Raw genomic sequence first — 15,430 nt, forward strand, 5'->3', positions numbered from 1 at the left:
TATTTGGTCTTGCTGTGTTGCCCAGGCTAGTCTTGAACTCTTTGAGCTCCTGCTTCCACCTCCCAAACAGCTGGAATTACAGGTGTGAGCCACCATGTCCAGCCAACAAGTGAGTTTTTAAAGTAAAAAAGAAGATGCAGTTTCCAAGTTGTTTACCAAAAGTGTACACTAAAATAACAAACTATAGATTGGCTATACCTACCTTTTTTTTTTTTTTTTTTGAGATGGGAGTCTTGTTCTCTTGCCCAGGCTAGAGTACAGTGGTGCAATCTTGGCTCACTGCAACCTCCACCTCCCGGGTTCAAGCGATTCTCCTGCCTCAGTCTCCCGAGTAGCTGGGATTACAGGCACATGCCACCATACCTGCCTAATTTTTTTATTTTTGTTTATTTATTTATTTATTTTTGAGACAGAGTCTCGCTGTTGCCCAGGCTGGAGTGCAGTGGCATGATCTCGGCTCACTACAAGCTCCGCCTCCCAGGTTCACGCCATTCTCCTGTCTCAGCCTCCCGAGTAGCTGGGACCACAGGCATCCACCACCACGCCTGGCTAATTTTTTGTATTTTTAGTAGAGACAGGGTTTCACCGTGTTAGCCAGGATGGTCTCGATCTCCTGACCTTGTGATCCGCCTGCCTCGGCCTCCCAAATTGCTGGGATTACAGGTGTGAGCCACCACGCCCAGCCCCAGCTAATTTTTTTTTTTTTTTGTATTTTTAGTAGAGATGGGGTTTTACCATGTTGGCCAGGGTGGTCTTGAACTCCACAGCTCAAGTGATCCACCCACCTTGGCCTCCCAAAGTGCTAGGATTACAGGCGTGAGCCATTGAGCCTGGCCTATACCCTTGTGTTTTGTATCACAAGTTCCAGGAACATGAAGATAATGGGTGAGGCAGCTAGTCAGGATCAAAATGCTTTTATTTGTATTTATTTATTCATTTATTTCTGAGACAGGGTCTCACTGTTTCCCTTAAGTGTAGTGGTGTGATCTTGGCTCACTGAAGCCTCAACTTCCTGGGCTTTCGCAATCCTCCCACCTCAGCACCCCTAGTAGCTAGGACCAATAATTAGCTGGGCTTGTGCAACACCAAGCCCAGCTAATTATTTATTTATTTTTTATTTTTTATTTTATTTTTGTGTGTGTGTCAGAGTTTTGCTCTTCTTGCCCAGGCTGGAGCAAACTCCACCTCCTGGGTTTAAGTGATTCTCCTGCCTCAGCCTCCCGAGTAGCTGGGATTACAGGCATGCACCACCACGCCCAGCTAATTTTGAATTTTTAGAAGAGATGGGGTTTCTCCATGTTGGTCAGGCTGGTCTTGGACTCCCGACCTCAGGTGATCCACCTGCCTCGGCCTCCCAAAGTGCTGGGATTACAGGCATGAGCCACCGTGCCCGGCCTATTTATTTTTTTGTAGAGACAAGGTCTCACTATGTTACCCAGGCTGGTCTTTAACTCCTGACCTCAAGCCATCCTCCTGCCTTAGCCTCCCAAAGTGGGGAGATTACAGACATGAACCACTATACCTGGCCAAATGCCTTTAAATCATCGGTCCCCGCTGGGCGCGGTGGCTCACGCTGTAATCCCAGCACTTTGGGAGGCCGAGGTGGGTGGATCACGAGGTCAGGAGATCGAGACCATCCTGGCTAACACGGTGAAACCCCATCTCTACTAAAAATACAAAAAATTAGCCGGGCGTGGTGGCGGGTGCCTGTAGTCCCATCCACTCAGGAGGCTGAGGCAGGAAAGAATGGCGTGAACCCAGGAGGTGGAGCTTGCAGTGAGCGGAGATCCCGCCACTGCACTCCAGCCTGGGTGACAGAGCAAGACTGTCTCAAAAAAAAAAAAAAAAAAAAAATCAGCGGTCCCCAACCTTTTTGGCACCAGGTTTCGTGGAAGACAATTTTTTTACAGGGTTGGGGGGAATAGGATGAAACTGTTTCACTTCAGATCATCAGGTATTAGTTAGATTCTCATAAGGAGTGTGCAACATAGATCCTTCACGTGCGCAGTTCACAATAGGATTTGTGCTCCTATGAGAATCTAATGCCCTGCTGATCTCACAGGAGGCAGAGCTCAGGCAGTAATATGCCCCTGCCGCTCACCTCCTACTGTGTGGCTGGTTCCTAACAGGTCATGGACTGTACCACGACCATACCAGTCTGTGGCCCAGGGGATGGAGACCCCTGCTTTAACAATAGCCTTTGGGCCAGGTGAGGTGGCTCATGCCTGAAGTCCCCGCACTTTGGGAGGTGGAGGCAGGATGATGATTTGAGCACAGGAGTTTGAGACCAGCCTGGGCAAGATGGCAAGACCCCATCTTTTAAAAAAAAAAATTTTTTTTTTTTTTTGAGACGGAGTCTCGCTCTTGTCCCCCTGGCTGGAGTGCAGTGGTGCGGTTTCAGCTCACTGCAGCCTCCGTCTCTTGACAGTTCACAGGTTCAAGCGATTTCTCCTGCCTCAGCCTCCCAAGTAGCTGGGATTACAGGCGCCTGCCACCACGACCAGTTAATTTTTGTATTTTTAGTAGAGATGGGGTTTCACCATGTTGGCCAGGCTGGTCTCAAACTCCTGACCTCAGGTGATCCACCCACCTTGGCCTCTCAAAGTGTTGGGACTGCACTTTGGCCACTGCACCCGGCCAAAAAAAATTATTTTTTTAATTAGCTGGGTGTGGTGGCATGTACCTGTGGTCCCAGCTACTCGGGAGGCTGAGGCAGAAGGATTGCTTGAGCCTAGGAAGTCAAGGCTGCAGGTAACTGTGTTTGCACCAGTGCATTCCAGCCTGGGCTATAGAGGGAGACCCTGTCTCAAATAAACAAAATAGCACAAAACAAAAATACATAAAATGACTTTGGACATGTGTGTGAGGGGTGCATAACTGAAGTCCTGTCCTCACCTCCTTGGGCCTGATGAATGTTGCATACCTCACATAGCTCAGACTGCTCTGAACTGTTTTCCTTTTCTCACAGTAATCTTTCTAATGTGCCCACGGCAATCTGTGCATATCATAGCACCACCCATGCTGCACTGCATTTATGTGTCTATTTCCTCTCAGCCTCTGAAGTGCCGTTGAGAATGAGCCATTCATTCATTCATTCATTCATTCAAAAAATTTATTGAGTGCCTCCTATGTGACAGGCCCTGTGCTAATATCAGGGATACAGTAGTAAATGAGACAGAAATAAGTGGTCCTTGCCCTTGTGGAGCTTACCTTCTGTCTCTGAGACAGAAACAGATAAAAACAAGTAGTTAGTAGATAATATTGTTACAAGTTTTGGTGAGTACCAGTGAAAGTGACTAAAAAGGTGCCTAATACTGAAAATGTTAGGGCAGGATACAATTTTATTTTAATTATATATTTATTTATTTTTGAGGCAGGTCTGCTCTGTCACCCAGGCTAGAGTACAGTGGTGCAGTCATGGCTCAATGCAGCCTCAACCTCCTGGGCTCAAGCAATCCCACCTCCCACCTCAGCCTCCCGAGTAGCTGGGACTACAGGTATGTGCCACCACACCCAGCTAATTTTTTTTTTTTTTTTGAGACGGAGTTTCACTCTGTCACCCAGGCTGGAGTGCAGTGGCACGATCTCGGCTCACTGCAAACTCCACCCTCCGGTTTCAAATGATTCTTTCCTCAGCCTCCTGAGTAGCTGGGACTACAGGTGCCTGCCACCGCGCTGGCTAATTTTTTGGGTTTTTTTTGTATTTTTTTTTTTTTACTCTTTCCATGATTTTTATTAAACTAGAGAGCCTCAGGGGCTGCTCTAGGGTTCCTCATATGCAAAACAGAAATAAGGGGATTCCCCTGACTGGTCCCCATGTTGTTAAGTGTTCTCCCCACCCCCACCCTACCCCCAGCTTCTTAATGAAGCAGGCCTCCATCCTCCTAACTTGAGAGGATGTGAATCATTCCACAGATGTCTGTCTTCTAGCACCACCCCTCGTATTTCCTCTACATAACAGGTCTTCAGCTGCATTCTAGGAACACCATATACTACTGAGCTGCAAATCTATGCTAAGCATATAAGACAATGACTGAAAGGGAAAAAAAATTTTTTAATTACAAACTCAATTCATTTGGTGCATTTCAAAGGTGCAATACTTTTCTTCATTTATCAGTGAAAGAAGTTAGAAATTAACTTCCCAAAAAAATCAGCAAATGGCAAACAAATGTCCTTGAAAGTCACAGTCACATATAGTGCGTCCTAGAAAAGAGGAGGGGCAAGACGGGCTCCACCCACTTTCATGAGTTTCATCAAATACTGGATCTACTCAAGGGTGGAGAGAAAAGGCAACTTTCAAAAAGGAGTACGTTATTAAATGAGGCATTTACTATACTCCTTCCTAAGAGCACCAGATGGGGAACATGTTTTCTAAACTAGATCTAGGAAGTGGAATGTGGAATCAATCCGTCCTCCTCCCCTTAAGGGCTAACCACTGGTTAATGAATTAAAAAAAACAAGACTAAAAAACAAACCCCACACACACTCCCCCCCAAAAAAAGAGGAGGGAAAAAAACAAAACAAAACACTAAGATGTCCCAGATTACTCTCCAGAGTGGAACCAGGGAGCAGCTTCAACAATTCCAATTAGTCTGTTACAGAGTCATCCACAAGCATGCCTTGCTTTTAAACAAAACAAAAAAAAACCACACACACACAAAAATTTTTTTTTTGAAACAACAAAAAAAAACTAGTACTAATCACTTTTCTGACAATACAATTACTCAAAATTAACTAGTACTGGGAGGGGGAAGAGGGGGGGCATACCTATGGGCCTTGTCTCACACGAGTGCATGTGGGTAGGTGCAGGGCATTTGTCATTATTGCAAAAACGAATTTTAATTTTTAATCTTTAGTTTGATTTAAACATTGCTTTTAGTATGATGCCGACACCAGCTGTGCAGAAAGGGCTCTGGAGAGATGTTCATAGCAGCACACACCTGCGGCTCTTCTTCGGTTCTGGAGGCTCCAGGGCAGCCAATATTGCTTCGTCAAATACATTCTTTAGGCCTTTCTGTGTAAGTGCAGAACACTCCACATACTTGACAGCCTTCAGGTCACGGGCCAGCTTTTCAGCAGTCTCTGGAGTGATAGGCTTCTGTTTGTTCTTGGCAAGTTTCTCAATAGTAGAGGGGTCATCTCTGAGATCAATTTGAGTCCCAACAAGCAAGAAAGGAGTCTTTGGACAGTGGTGAGTTATCTCAGGCACCCACTTTTCTTTCACATTTTCAAATGAAGATGGAGAGACCACTGAAAAACAGACTAGAAATACATCTGTTTGTGGATAACTCAGCGGTCGTAATCTGTCATAATCCTCTTGCCCTGCAGTATCAAAAAGTCCAAGAGTATATGGTTCTCCACCAATCATAACTGTGACTGCATAGTTGTCAAAAACAGTCGGTACATATTCCGATGGAAATTTGTTTGTTGTGTAGGATATCAGGAGACATGTTTTACCAACAGCACCATCGCCCACAACAACACACTTAATTGTCTGCATTGCTGAAATAGTTTTGTATCCACTTTAAATATTTCAAATCTGATGTTGACCTCAGCTTCTCCACCCAATTTTTTGTATTTTTAATAGAGATGGAGTTTCACCATCTTGGCCAGGCTGGTCTTGAACTCCTGACCTCGTGATCCACCCACCTCGGCCTCCCAAAGTGCTGGGATTACAGGCGTGAGCCACCATGCCTGGCCCACACCCAGCTAATTTTTGGTTTTTGGTTTTTGTTTTTTTGAGACAGAGTCTCACTCTGTTGCTGAGGCTGAAGTGCAGTGGCACAATCTCAGCTCACTGCAACCTCCGCCTCCCAAGTTCAAGCAAGTCTCCTGCCTCAGCCTCCCGAGTAGCTGGGATTACAGGCGCGTGCCACCAGGCCCGGTTAATGTTTGTATTTTTTTTAGTAGAGACGGAGTTTCGCCATGTTGGCCAGGCTGGTCTCAAAACCATGACCTCAGATGATCCACCAGCCTTGGCCTCCCAAAGTGCTGGGATTACAGGTGTGAGCCACCATGCCCGGCCTTAATTTTTATATATATATTTTTTGAGACAGTCTCACTTTGTTGCCCAGCCTAGAGTGCAGTGGCACAATCTCGGCTCACTGCAACCTCTGCTGCCTGGGTTCAAGCGATTGTCTTGCCTCAGCCTCCTGAGTAGCTGGGATTACACCTGCCACTGTGCCTGGCCAATTTTTGTATTTTTAGTAGAGATGGGTTTCACCATCTTGGTCAGGCTGGTCTTGAACTCCTGACCTGGTGATCCACCCGCCTCGGCCTTCCAAAGTGCTGGGATTACAGGCGTGAGCCACCACACCCGGCCTAATTTTTGTATTTTTTTATAGAGATGGAGTTTCACTATGTTGTCCAGGCTGGTTTTGAACTCCTGGACTCCCACCTCGGCCTTCCAAAGTTCTGAGATTACAATGTGTCAATTCTTGACCATTCTTGACCACGGGGCTTGATCATTAAGTATGGAATGAATAGTCAATTCATTTCACAGCTTTTTGGTCTTTCTTAGACTTCAATGATGCTGCTTCTTCCCCTCTGTCAATTCAGATTCAAACCATGCTTCAACACTTAGCACAAGCTCCATTCCTCCAGTAAACCTTATCAATCAAAACATTCTGAGCAAAGAGAGCAGCAAGGTCAAAGGCCCAGGAAATAAATCAAATTAGAGTAAGAAAACTCCCAAGTAGTTCAATGCAACTGGGGCATAAAATTTGAGGGAGACAATGGTTAAAGGAAAGACGGAAAGGATTGACTATGGTCACAATCATTCAGTAAACATTTATTAAGTACCTACAATGTGCTAGGTATTGGGCATGTACACATGGTCCTCATTTTCACATATTCACAGTCAAGGGCAAAAAGAGACAACTGGGCTGGGCAAGTGGCTCATGCTTATAATCCCAGTGCTTTGGGAGGCTGATGAGGGAGGATTGTTTGAGGTTCTGAGGTCAAGACCACTACCAAATATTTAAAAATTAGCTGGGCATGGTGGCATATACCTGTAGTCCTAGCTACTTGGGAGGATCACTTGAGCCCAGGTATCCCAAGCTGCAGTGAGCTACAACTGCACTGCAGCCTGGGTGACAGTGAGATCCTGTCTCTAAAAAAATAGTAATAAATTTATAAATAAAAGTAAAACAAAAGGAGAGACAATTGATAACCAGAAATTGTAAAAAGCACTAAAAGGAAAATGGATGATATAAGAGAAACGTTTTAGAAAACATATTGGCCAGGCCGGGCGTGGTGGGTCACGCCTGTTATCCTAGCACTTGGGGAGGTTAAGGTGGGCTGATTGCCTGAGTTCGGAGTCCAAGACCAGCCTGGGGAACATGGTAAAACCCTGTCTCTACTAAAATACAAAAAATTAGCCAGGCGAGGTGGTGTGCACCTGTAGTCCCAGCTACTCGGGAGGCTGAGGCATGAGAATTGCTTGAACCCCGGAGGCGGAGGAGGTTGCAGTAAGCTGAGATCTTGCCACTGCACTCCAGCCTGGGTGACAGGGCAAGACTCTGTCTCAAAAAAAAAAAAAAAAGAAAAAAGAAAATAAAGGAGGGAGGGCGGGAGGGAGGGAGGGAGGGAGAAAGAAAGAGAAAACATAACAGCCTGGGCATGGTGGCTCATGCCTGTAATCCCAGTACTTTGGGAGGCAGAGGAGGGCAGATCACTTGAGGACAGGGGTTCTAGACCAGTCTGGCCAACATGGTGGCCTACTCTACTAAAAATGCAAAAATTGGCCAGGTGTGGTGGTGTGTGGCTGTCATCCCAGCTACTCCAGAGGCTGAGGCAGGAGAATCACTTGAACTTGGGAGGTGGAAGTTGCAGTAAGCTGAGATCTTGCCACTGCACTGCAGCCTGCGTGACAGAGAAAGACTCCATCTCAAAAAAAAAGAAAAAAGAAAAAGAAAAAAGAAAACATATCTATATTTGTTTAGAGAACATATTTTAGGACTTTAGTTAAGACCTTGGCCGGGCACAGTGGCTCAAGCCTGTAATCCTAGCACTTTGGGAGGCCAAGGTGGGAGGATCACTTGAGTCCAGGAATTTGAGACCAGCCTGGGCAACATGGTGAAATCCTGTCTCTACAAAAAATTAGTCGAGTGAGTGGTGCACGCCTGTGGTCCCAGCTAGCCAGGAAGCTGGGGTGGGAGGATGGTTTGAGTCCAGAGGTGATATTTATGCTGAGAGGTGAAAGATGAAAAGGAGAAAAAGCCAAGAAAGCAAAATTCCAAATGGAACAAACAGCTTGGGTGAAGTCCCGGAGTTAGGAAAGAACTTAATACAACGAAGGAACTGAAAGAAAGCTGATGTTGCTGTAGCTCAGGGAACCAGGGGTGGAGTAGCAAGAAAAATGATGAGGGCCAGGCAGTGGCCGATGCCTGTAATCCCAGCATTTTCGAAGGCCGAGGCCGGCAGATTCCTTGCCCTCAGGAGTTTGAAACCAGCCTGGGCAACATGGCAAAAGTCTACAAAAAAATACAGAAATTAGCCAGGCATGGTGGTGCGCGTGTGTAGTCTCAATTACTCAGGAGGCTGAGGTGTGATTCCACCACTGTATTCCAGCCTAGGCAACAGAGCGAGAACTTGCCCCTCTTCTCCCACAAAAAAGATGGAATAGCTGGGCAAGGTGGCTCACCCCTGTAATCCCAGCACTTTTGGAGGCTGAGATGAGCAGATCACTTGAGGTCAGGAGTTTGAGACCAGCCTAGCCAACATGGTGAAACCTCGTCTTTACTAAAAATACCAAAATTAGCCGGGTGTGGTGGCATGTGCCTGTAGTCCCAGCTACTCTACTAGGGAGGCTGAGGCAGGAGAATCGCTTGAATCTGGGAGGCGGAGGTTGCAGTGATCTAAGATTGCACCTCTGCACTCCAGCCTGGGTGACAGAGCAAGACTCTGTCTCAAAAAAATAAAATAAAATAAAATAAAAAGAAGGAATAGCAAGTGAAGGGCCATATTGATCATGACTTTATGGAAGTTGAAGTTTGTGTTTAGTTTTAAGTACAATTGGAAGACACTGATGAGTTTTTAAAAGGAAGTGACATGATAGAATTTCTATTTTAGAAAACTAATTCTGGCAGCTGTGTGGAAAATGAATTGAAAATGGACATACCGCTCTTCTGAAACTTCCTTAAAAAGCTATCGCATAGCCGGGCGCGGCGGCTCACGCCTGTAATCCCAGCACTTTCAGAGGCCCAGGCGGGTGGATCATGAGGTCAGGAGATCAAGACCATCCTGGCTAACACGGTGAAACCCCGTCTCTACTAAAAAATACAAAAAATTAGCCGGGCGTGGTGGCGGGCGCCTGTAGTCCCAGCTACTTGGCAGGCTGAGGCAGGAGAATCACTTGAACCCGGGAGGTGGAGCTTGCAGTGAGCCGAGATCGTGCCACTGCACTCCGGCCTGGGCGACAGAGTGAGACTCTGTCTCAAAAAATAAATAAATAAATAAATAATAAATAATAAAAAAGCTATTGCATAAACTGACCTGCGCTGTTTGAAGTCAGAATAGTGATTGTTGGGGGCAGAGTTACTAGAGGGCAGCATGAGGGGAGATTCTGAAGGTGCAGGAAATGTTCTGCTTATTTTCTGGGAGCTGACTATATGAGTATGTTTGGTTTGTTAGTATTCAAGCTTTACACTTGGGATATGTAAATTTTTCCTTATGTATATTGTACTTCAATACAAATTTTTAGACTGGGCACGGTGGCTCACCCCTGTAATCCCAGCATTTTGGGAGACTGAGGAGGGCAGATCACTTGAGGCCAGAGTTCGAGATCAGGCTGGCCATCATGGTGAAACTCTGTCTCTACTAAAAATACAAAAATTGGCCTGGTGTGTTGGCGCATGCCTGTAATCCCAGCTACTTGGGAAGCCGAGCCACAATAATCAATTGAACCAGGAGGTGGATGTTGCAGTAAGCTGAGATCGACCCACTGCACTCTAGCCTGGGCAACAGAGGGACACTCACTCTCTCTCAAAAAAAAAAAAAAAATATATATATATATATATATATATATTATATAGTAATAGTTGAATTTAGATGATCCTGCATTAGGAAATAAAATGAAACATATAACGGTTATTACTGGAATAACTGACAAAATTTAAAGATGGAATTTGTATACTAGTATTGAATCACGATTAAATTTCCTTAATTTCATAATCGGGCTGTGCTTATATAAGAGGTAGTCCTTGATCTTAGTAGATACATACCTAAGTATTTAGGGAGATGTGTGATTGGTTTTCAAATGGTTTTGCAAAATAATATGTAAATACATAGGTAAAGATAAACTTGGCAAAATAGTAACACTAAGTGAATCTAGGTGAAGAGTATATGCGCATTCATTATATTATTCTTGCAACATTTGTTTTAAATTTTTTTTAATTTTTTAAATTTTTTTATTATACTTTAAGTTTTAGGGTACATGTGCACATGTTAAAAATAGGCCGGGAGCAGTGGCTCAGGCCTGTAATCCCAGCATTTCGGGAGGCCAAGGTGGGCGGGTCACTGGCAGTCAGGAGTTTGAGACCAGCCTAGGCAACATGAGGAAACCCCATCTCTAGTGAAAATAAAAAAATTAGACGGGTGTGATGGTACCTGCCTGTAATCCCAGCTCCTCAGGAGGCTGAGGCACGAGAATCGCTTGAGCCTGGGAGAGGGAGGATGCAAGGAGCTGAGATCGTGCCACTGCACTCCAGCCTGGGCGACAGAGCAAGACTACTCCAAAAATAAATAAATAAATAAATAAATAAAAATAACTAAATTACTTGAAATTGTAATAAGCTAAGTAATAAGTAAAAACTGGAGAAAAGTCGTAACAATAATTCGGGAACAAGATGATGTGACGGGCTAAACCTGGCAGTGAAGACACAGAAAAATGAATAAATTCAAGGTATGTTTTGGAGGTAGAACTGACAAGATTTGTTAACTGATAAGGTGTAGCAAATAAAGAAAAAGGGAGGAATAACTGCTGTAAACAAACCTGACCAAAAGGAACAAACTAGCTCCGCCCTTCCCGATTGCAGCCACGCGAAGGAAGTGAGGAAAAGAAAGCAAAGGCCTAGCTACGGGCAGGCTTCCGTTCTAGCGTCGCGAAGAGGCCGTAAAGCACAGAAACCCGTTTGTCCCCTCCCTTAATGGGCGGGCCTTGAGGCTGCCCGGCCAATGGCAAGCGAGTAATCGACTGATAATCCAATAGCTCTGGAGTGGGTGGAGTCCTGAGGAATTGGGGTGGGCTGGACTTGGGCCTGGAGTTAGGCATTTCCGCCCACGTGGGAAGCTATGCGGTATAGACCCGGCTAGAATCTGAAGTGCGGGAGAGTGCTGGACCCCGAGTGATGGGGCCGGCGCCAGCTGGAGAGCAGCTTCGCGGAGCGACTGGAGAGCCAGAGGTGGGTTGAGCCATCGGGGAGGAACAGAGGCTCAATGTGCGCTCCCTTGGCTGCAGGGCCCGAGATGGCGTGATCTGACAGCTTGCGGGTGAAAGCCATGCCGGCGGCCCATTCTGGAGGATGTTTCCAGCCAGTGGCACTGAGACAGGGCTTGCTAGGGGTGATGGAACCTGGCAGTATTTGGTTAGAAGCAGTGAAGCCAGTAGAGCCTCTGCTCCCTTCTGGAGCTCTGCACCTCAAAGTTGAAGAGACCCACACTTGGGTCGTTTCTTTTATTTGGTGGTTCTTGACGATAAGCGGGATCTTCCTCCCTCCACAGAATTTGTGTCCAGTTCTGTGCTCCCCGCTGTAGCGGAGGGCATACGGTGCCTCTCCTGGAGGGCTCCAGTAAGGCTCTCTGGGATGAGAGGCATCGTGGAGGCGATGGGCCCACGGCTGTAGGGGAAAAGGTTTGGGATCCTGCACGCTTGCCTTTGAAGCCTGCTCATAGTACGGGTGTACCAGTTGTGGAACCTCGAGTGAATAGTGGGACTTCAAGTGTCTTCAAGAATTATTTTGAGGATTTAATGACTTGCTAAATGTATCCTCTGGGGTCCAGTCGGTTCTAGCTCCTTCCATCAGTATTTAGTGTAAACTGAGGCAGTCAGGTCTTCCTAGAGGAGGTGGAACCTGGCAGGATTTGGTTGGAGCGAGAATGGGAAAGACATTTGAGAAGTCCCAGGCCTATATCAGCAGAAGAGGAAACTTCCTGAAAATACAAGGGGCCTGGGCATTACTTAGGGCAGGGCTCAGTCAGCTTCTTCTTCTTCTTTTTTTTTTTTTTTTTTTTTTGACAGTCTTGCTCTGTTGCCCAGGCTAGAATGCAATGGCACGATCTCGGCTCACTTCAGCCTCTGCCTCCTGGGTTCAAGTGATTTTCCTGCCTCAGTCTCCCGAGTAGCTGAGATTACAGGCATGTGCCACCACACCTGGCTAATTTTTGTATTTTTAATAGAGACGGAGTTTCCCCATGTTGGCCAGGCTGATTTCGAACTCCTGACTTCAGCTGATCCGCCCAGCTCCACCTCCCAAACTGCTGGGATTACAGGCGTCAGCCACCGTGTCCAGCCTGGGCCCAGTCAGCTTCTATCACTACCAATTCCAAACAGAGTTCCATGCTTGTGGTGTCAGGTAGACAGGAGAGCTCTTAACTCAAGGAATTTTCGGCTCAGCGCTCAGTAATGTTCATCCAAGTAACGATTCTCCTGAGTTTTACAAAATCTGACTCCTACTCAAAAGAGGGACAGAGCAGGTGAAGCTTTTACCCACAACCTATCATGGTGGCACTTTAGGCAGCAGATGCTAGATACCTATTACCTCAAAATGGCTTCTCCCTCACTGGCCACAGGTGATGGAACCAGCCCTGGAAGGCACAGGCAAAGAGGGGAAGAAAGCATCCTCCAGGAAGCGTACATTGGCTGAACCTCCAGCGAAGGGCCTCCTGCAGCCAGTGAAGCTCAGCAGGGCAGAACTGTACAAGGAGCCTACCAATGAGGAGCTTAATCGCCTTCGGGAGACTGAGATCTTGTTCCACTCCAGCTTGCTTCGTTTACAGGTACTGTTGAGTGTCTGCAGCTTTTGTTCGAGGTGTGTACCTGGGACCCTGAGGCTGATGGAGTGTCTTCTACCCTCTCTTACAGGTAGAGGAGCTACTAAAGGAAGTAAGGCTGTCAGAGAAGAAGAAGGATCGGATTGATGCCTTCCTACGGGAGGTCAACCAGCGGGTCGTGAGGGTGCCCTCAGTCCCTGAGACAGAGGTAAGCAAGTGGCCTGGGTAACTGGGAAGCCCAAGAGAGACCTCCAGTGGGGGTATATCAAACAGGGGCCTTGCTGTTACTCTGTTTAAGGATTGGGGTGCAGGGAGCTCATTCTCACAGCAAGGAAGCTTAGCTGGGAGCGTGGTCATTTGTGTATTCATTCAGCAAGTACTTCCATGCCTTGCAGTGTTTGTGTTCTTAGGATATATCAGTAAATAATAGCCTATGCTCTAATGCTGAGGTTATAGTTAATAGATAAGCATAACAGGTAAACTCTATGGCAATGTTAGAATGTGGTAAACACTGGAAAAAGGAAAAAGTAGGACGAGCAATGTAAGGGGATTGGGAGTATTAGAGGATGGGAGTGGTTTACAAGTTTAAAGGGGGTGTTCACAAAGTAGGCCTTATTGAAGTGACATTTGTGTAAAGACTTGAAGTAGGTGAGTCAGCTATATAGATATCTAAGGGAATAAAAGCATTCCAGGAAGGGGGAACAGCCAGTACAAAGGCACAAAGGCAGGAATGTTCCAGTTACATTCCTTGGAATGAATGAGGAAGACAGAAGGAGATGAGTTCAGAAAGGTGATGGGGAAAAGTAGCATATCATGCAGGGCATTGTGTCCTGAAATAGGGACTTTGGCTGTTGCCCTGGGTGAGATGGGGAGCCACTGCTGGATTTTATTTTGCAGAACAGTGATGCCCTCTAACTTTTAAAAGTTCACGTTTTTGTTTTTGTTTTTGAGACGAAGTCTTGCTCTTGTCCTCCACACTGGAGTGCAATGGCGCGATCTCAGTTCACTGCAGCCTCCACCTCTCGGGTTCAAGCGATTCTCCTGCCTCAGCCTCCCGAGTAGCTGGGATTATCACACCCGGCTAATTTTTTTGGTATTTTTAGTAGAGAGGGGGTTTCACCATGTTGGCCAGGTTAGTCTTGAACTCCTGACCTCAGGTAATCTGCTCGCCTTGGCCTTCCAAAGTGCTGGGATTACAGGTGTGAGCCACCGTGCCCAGCCTAAAAAGTTCACTTTTCCAGCCTTAAAAAGTTTAGTTTTAGAAAAATTTACTCCGGCTGTTGTGTCAAAAGTAGAATGGAGAGGGACAATGATGAGATTAGAGAGACCAGTTAGGAACTAGTCTAGGCACTGAGAAATGGTGGCTCCTCAAACTAGGGAGGAAAATAGTGAAGTGATCCACTTCTTTCTTTCTTTTTTTTTTTTTTTAAATCTTTTCCTCTCTCTGTTTTAAAAAAGTTTTCTTTTTAGAGAAGTGATCCATTTCTGAATACATTTTGGTAGTAAAATGGGTATTCTTTTTTTTTTTGAGACAGAGTCTTGCTCTGTTCCCCAGGCTGTAGTGCAGTGGTGCGATCTCGGCTCACTGCATGCTCCACCTCCCGGGTTCACGCCATTCTCCTGCCTCAGCCTCCCCAGCAGCTGGGACTACAGGCGCACGCCACCATGCCCGGCTAATTATTTTTGTAGAGACGGGGTTTCACCGTGTTAGCCAGGATGGTCTCGATCTTCTGACCTCGTGATCCGCCCACCTCGGCCTCCCAAAGTGCTGGGATTACAGGCGTGAGCCACCGCGCCCGGCTCGTAAAATGGGTATTCTTAACAGAGCTAAGTTAAGGTGATTTAAGTGGTTTTGGCTTGAGCAACTCATATGGAGTTGTCTTAGCAAGGAAGACATAGTTATGGGAAGATTGGGAGTTTGGTTTCAAACATATCGATGTGTTAAAATGTCTTCTAGACATAAAGGGTACATGTGAGGAAGGCAGTTGAATCAGTATGTGTCCCTGTCTCTGCCCCCACAGCTCACTGACCAGGCATGGCTCCCAGCTGGGGTTCGAGTGCCCCTCCACCAAGTGCCCTATGCTGTGAAGGGCTGTTTCCGCTTTCTGCCCCCAGCCCAGGTTACTGTTGTGGGCAGCTACCTTCTGGGCACCTGCATCCGACCAGACATCAATGTGGATGTGGCACTGACCATGCCCAGGGTAAGGTCCAGGGTTTAGGGGATAGAGGCCCACCACCTGACTACCTACAAATCCTGGATCCCTCTTTCTTATCTGCCGCTTGCCAGGGGATTGAAGTCAGAATTCTAAATCAGAAGAGCAGACCATTGCAAGCATCCTGAAGGCAGCTTAGATCCCTCGGGCCAGTTGCTGTCCTTTTGGAGCTTTGCTCTCCAGATATGAGAACTGGGCCTAGTGTTGCTAACCGTGGCTCAGGCACT

The 15,430-nt window shown here is 46.5% G+C and overlaps 1 protein-coding gene and 1 pseudogene across 15 annotated transcripts in view; one reads left to right on the top strand and one right to left on the bottom strand.

The window, feature by feature from the left end:
• Positions 1 to 15,430, top strand: part of NOL6 (nucleolar protein 6) — a 50,323-nt gene that overhangs the window by 26,576 nt on the left and 8,317 nt on the right. For 11 of the 15 annotated variants that reach the window (XM_054658750.1, XM_054658751.1, XM_063787852.1 and 8 more), the window contains 3 exons: positions 12,790 to 12,996; positions 13,082 to 13,198; positions 15,012 to 15,191. In XM_054658750.1, coding sequence (XP_054514725.1) covers positions 12,790 to 12,996; positions 13,082 to 13,198; positions 15,012 to 15,191 — 504 coding nt within the window. Of the gene's footprint in view, positions 1 to 3,377; positions 3,498 to 11,196; positions 11,403 to 12,789; positions 12,997 to 13,081; positions 13,199 to 15,011; positions 15,192 to 15,430 lie in introns of those variants that run through there. The other 4 variants (XM_054658754.2, XM_063787853.1, XM_003312043.6 and 1 more) reach the window with 3 other exon arrangements.
• LOC745248 (cell division cycle 42 pseudogene) lies at positions 4,821 to 5,583 on the bottom strand (annotated as a pseudogene).

Source organism: Pan troglodytes, chromosome 11, assembly GCF_028858775.2.
Source record: "Pan troglodytes isolate AG18354 chromosome 11, NHGRI_mPanTro3-v2.0_pri, whole genome shotgun sequence".
Lineage (NCBI taxonomy): Eukaryota > Metazoa > Chordata > Mammalia > Primates > Hominidae > Pan > Pan troglodytes.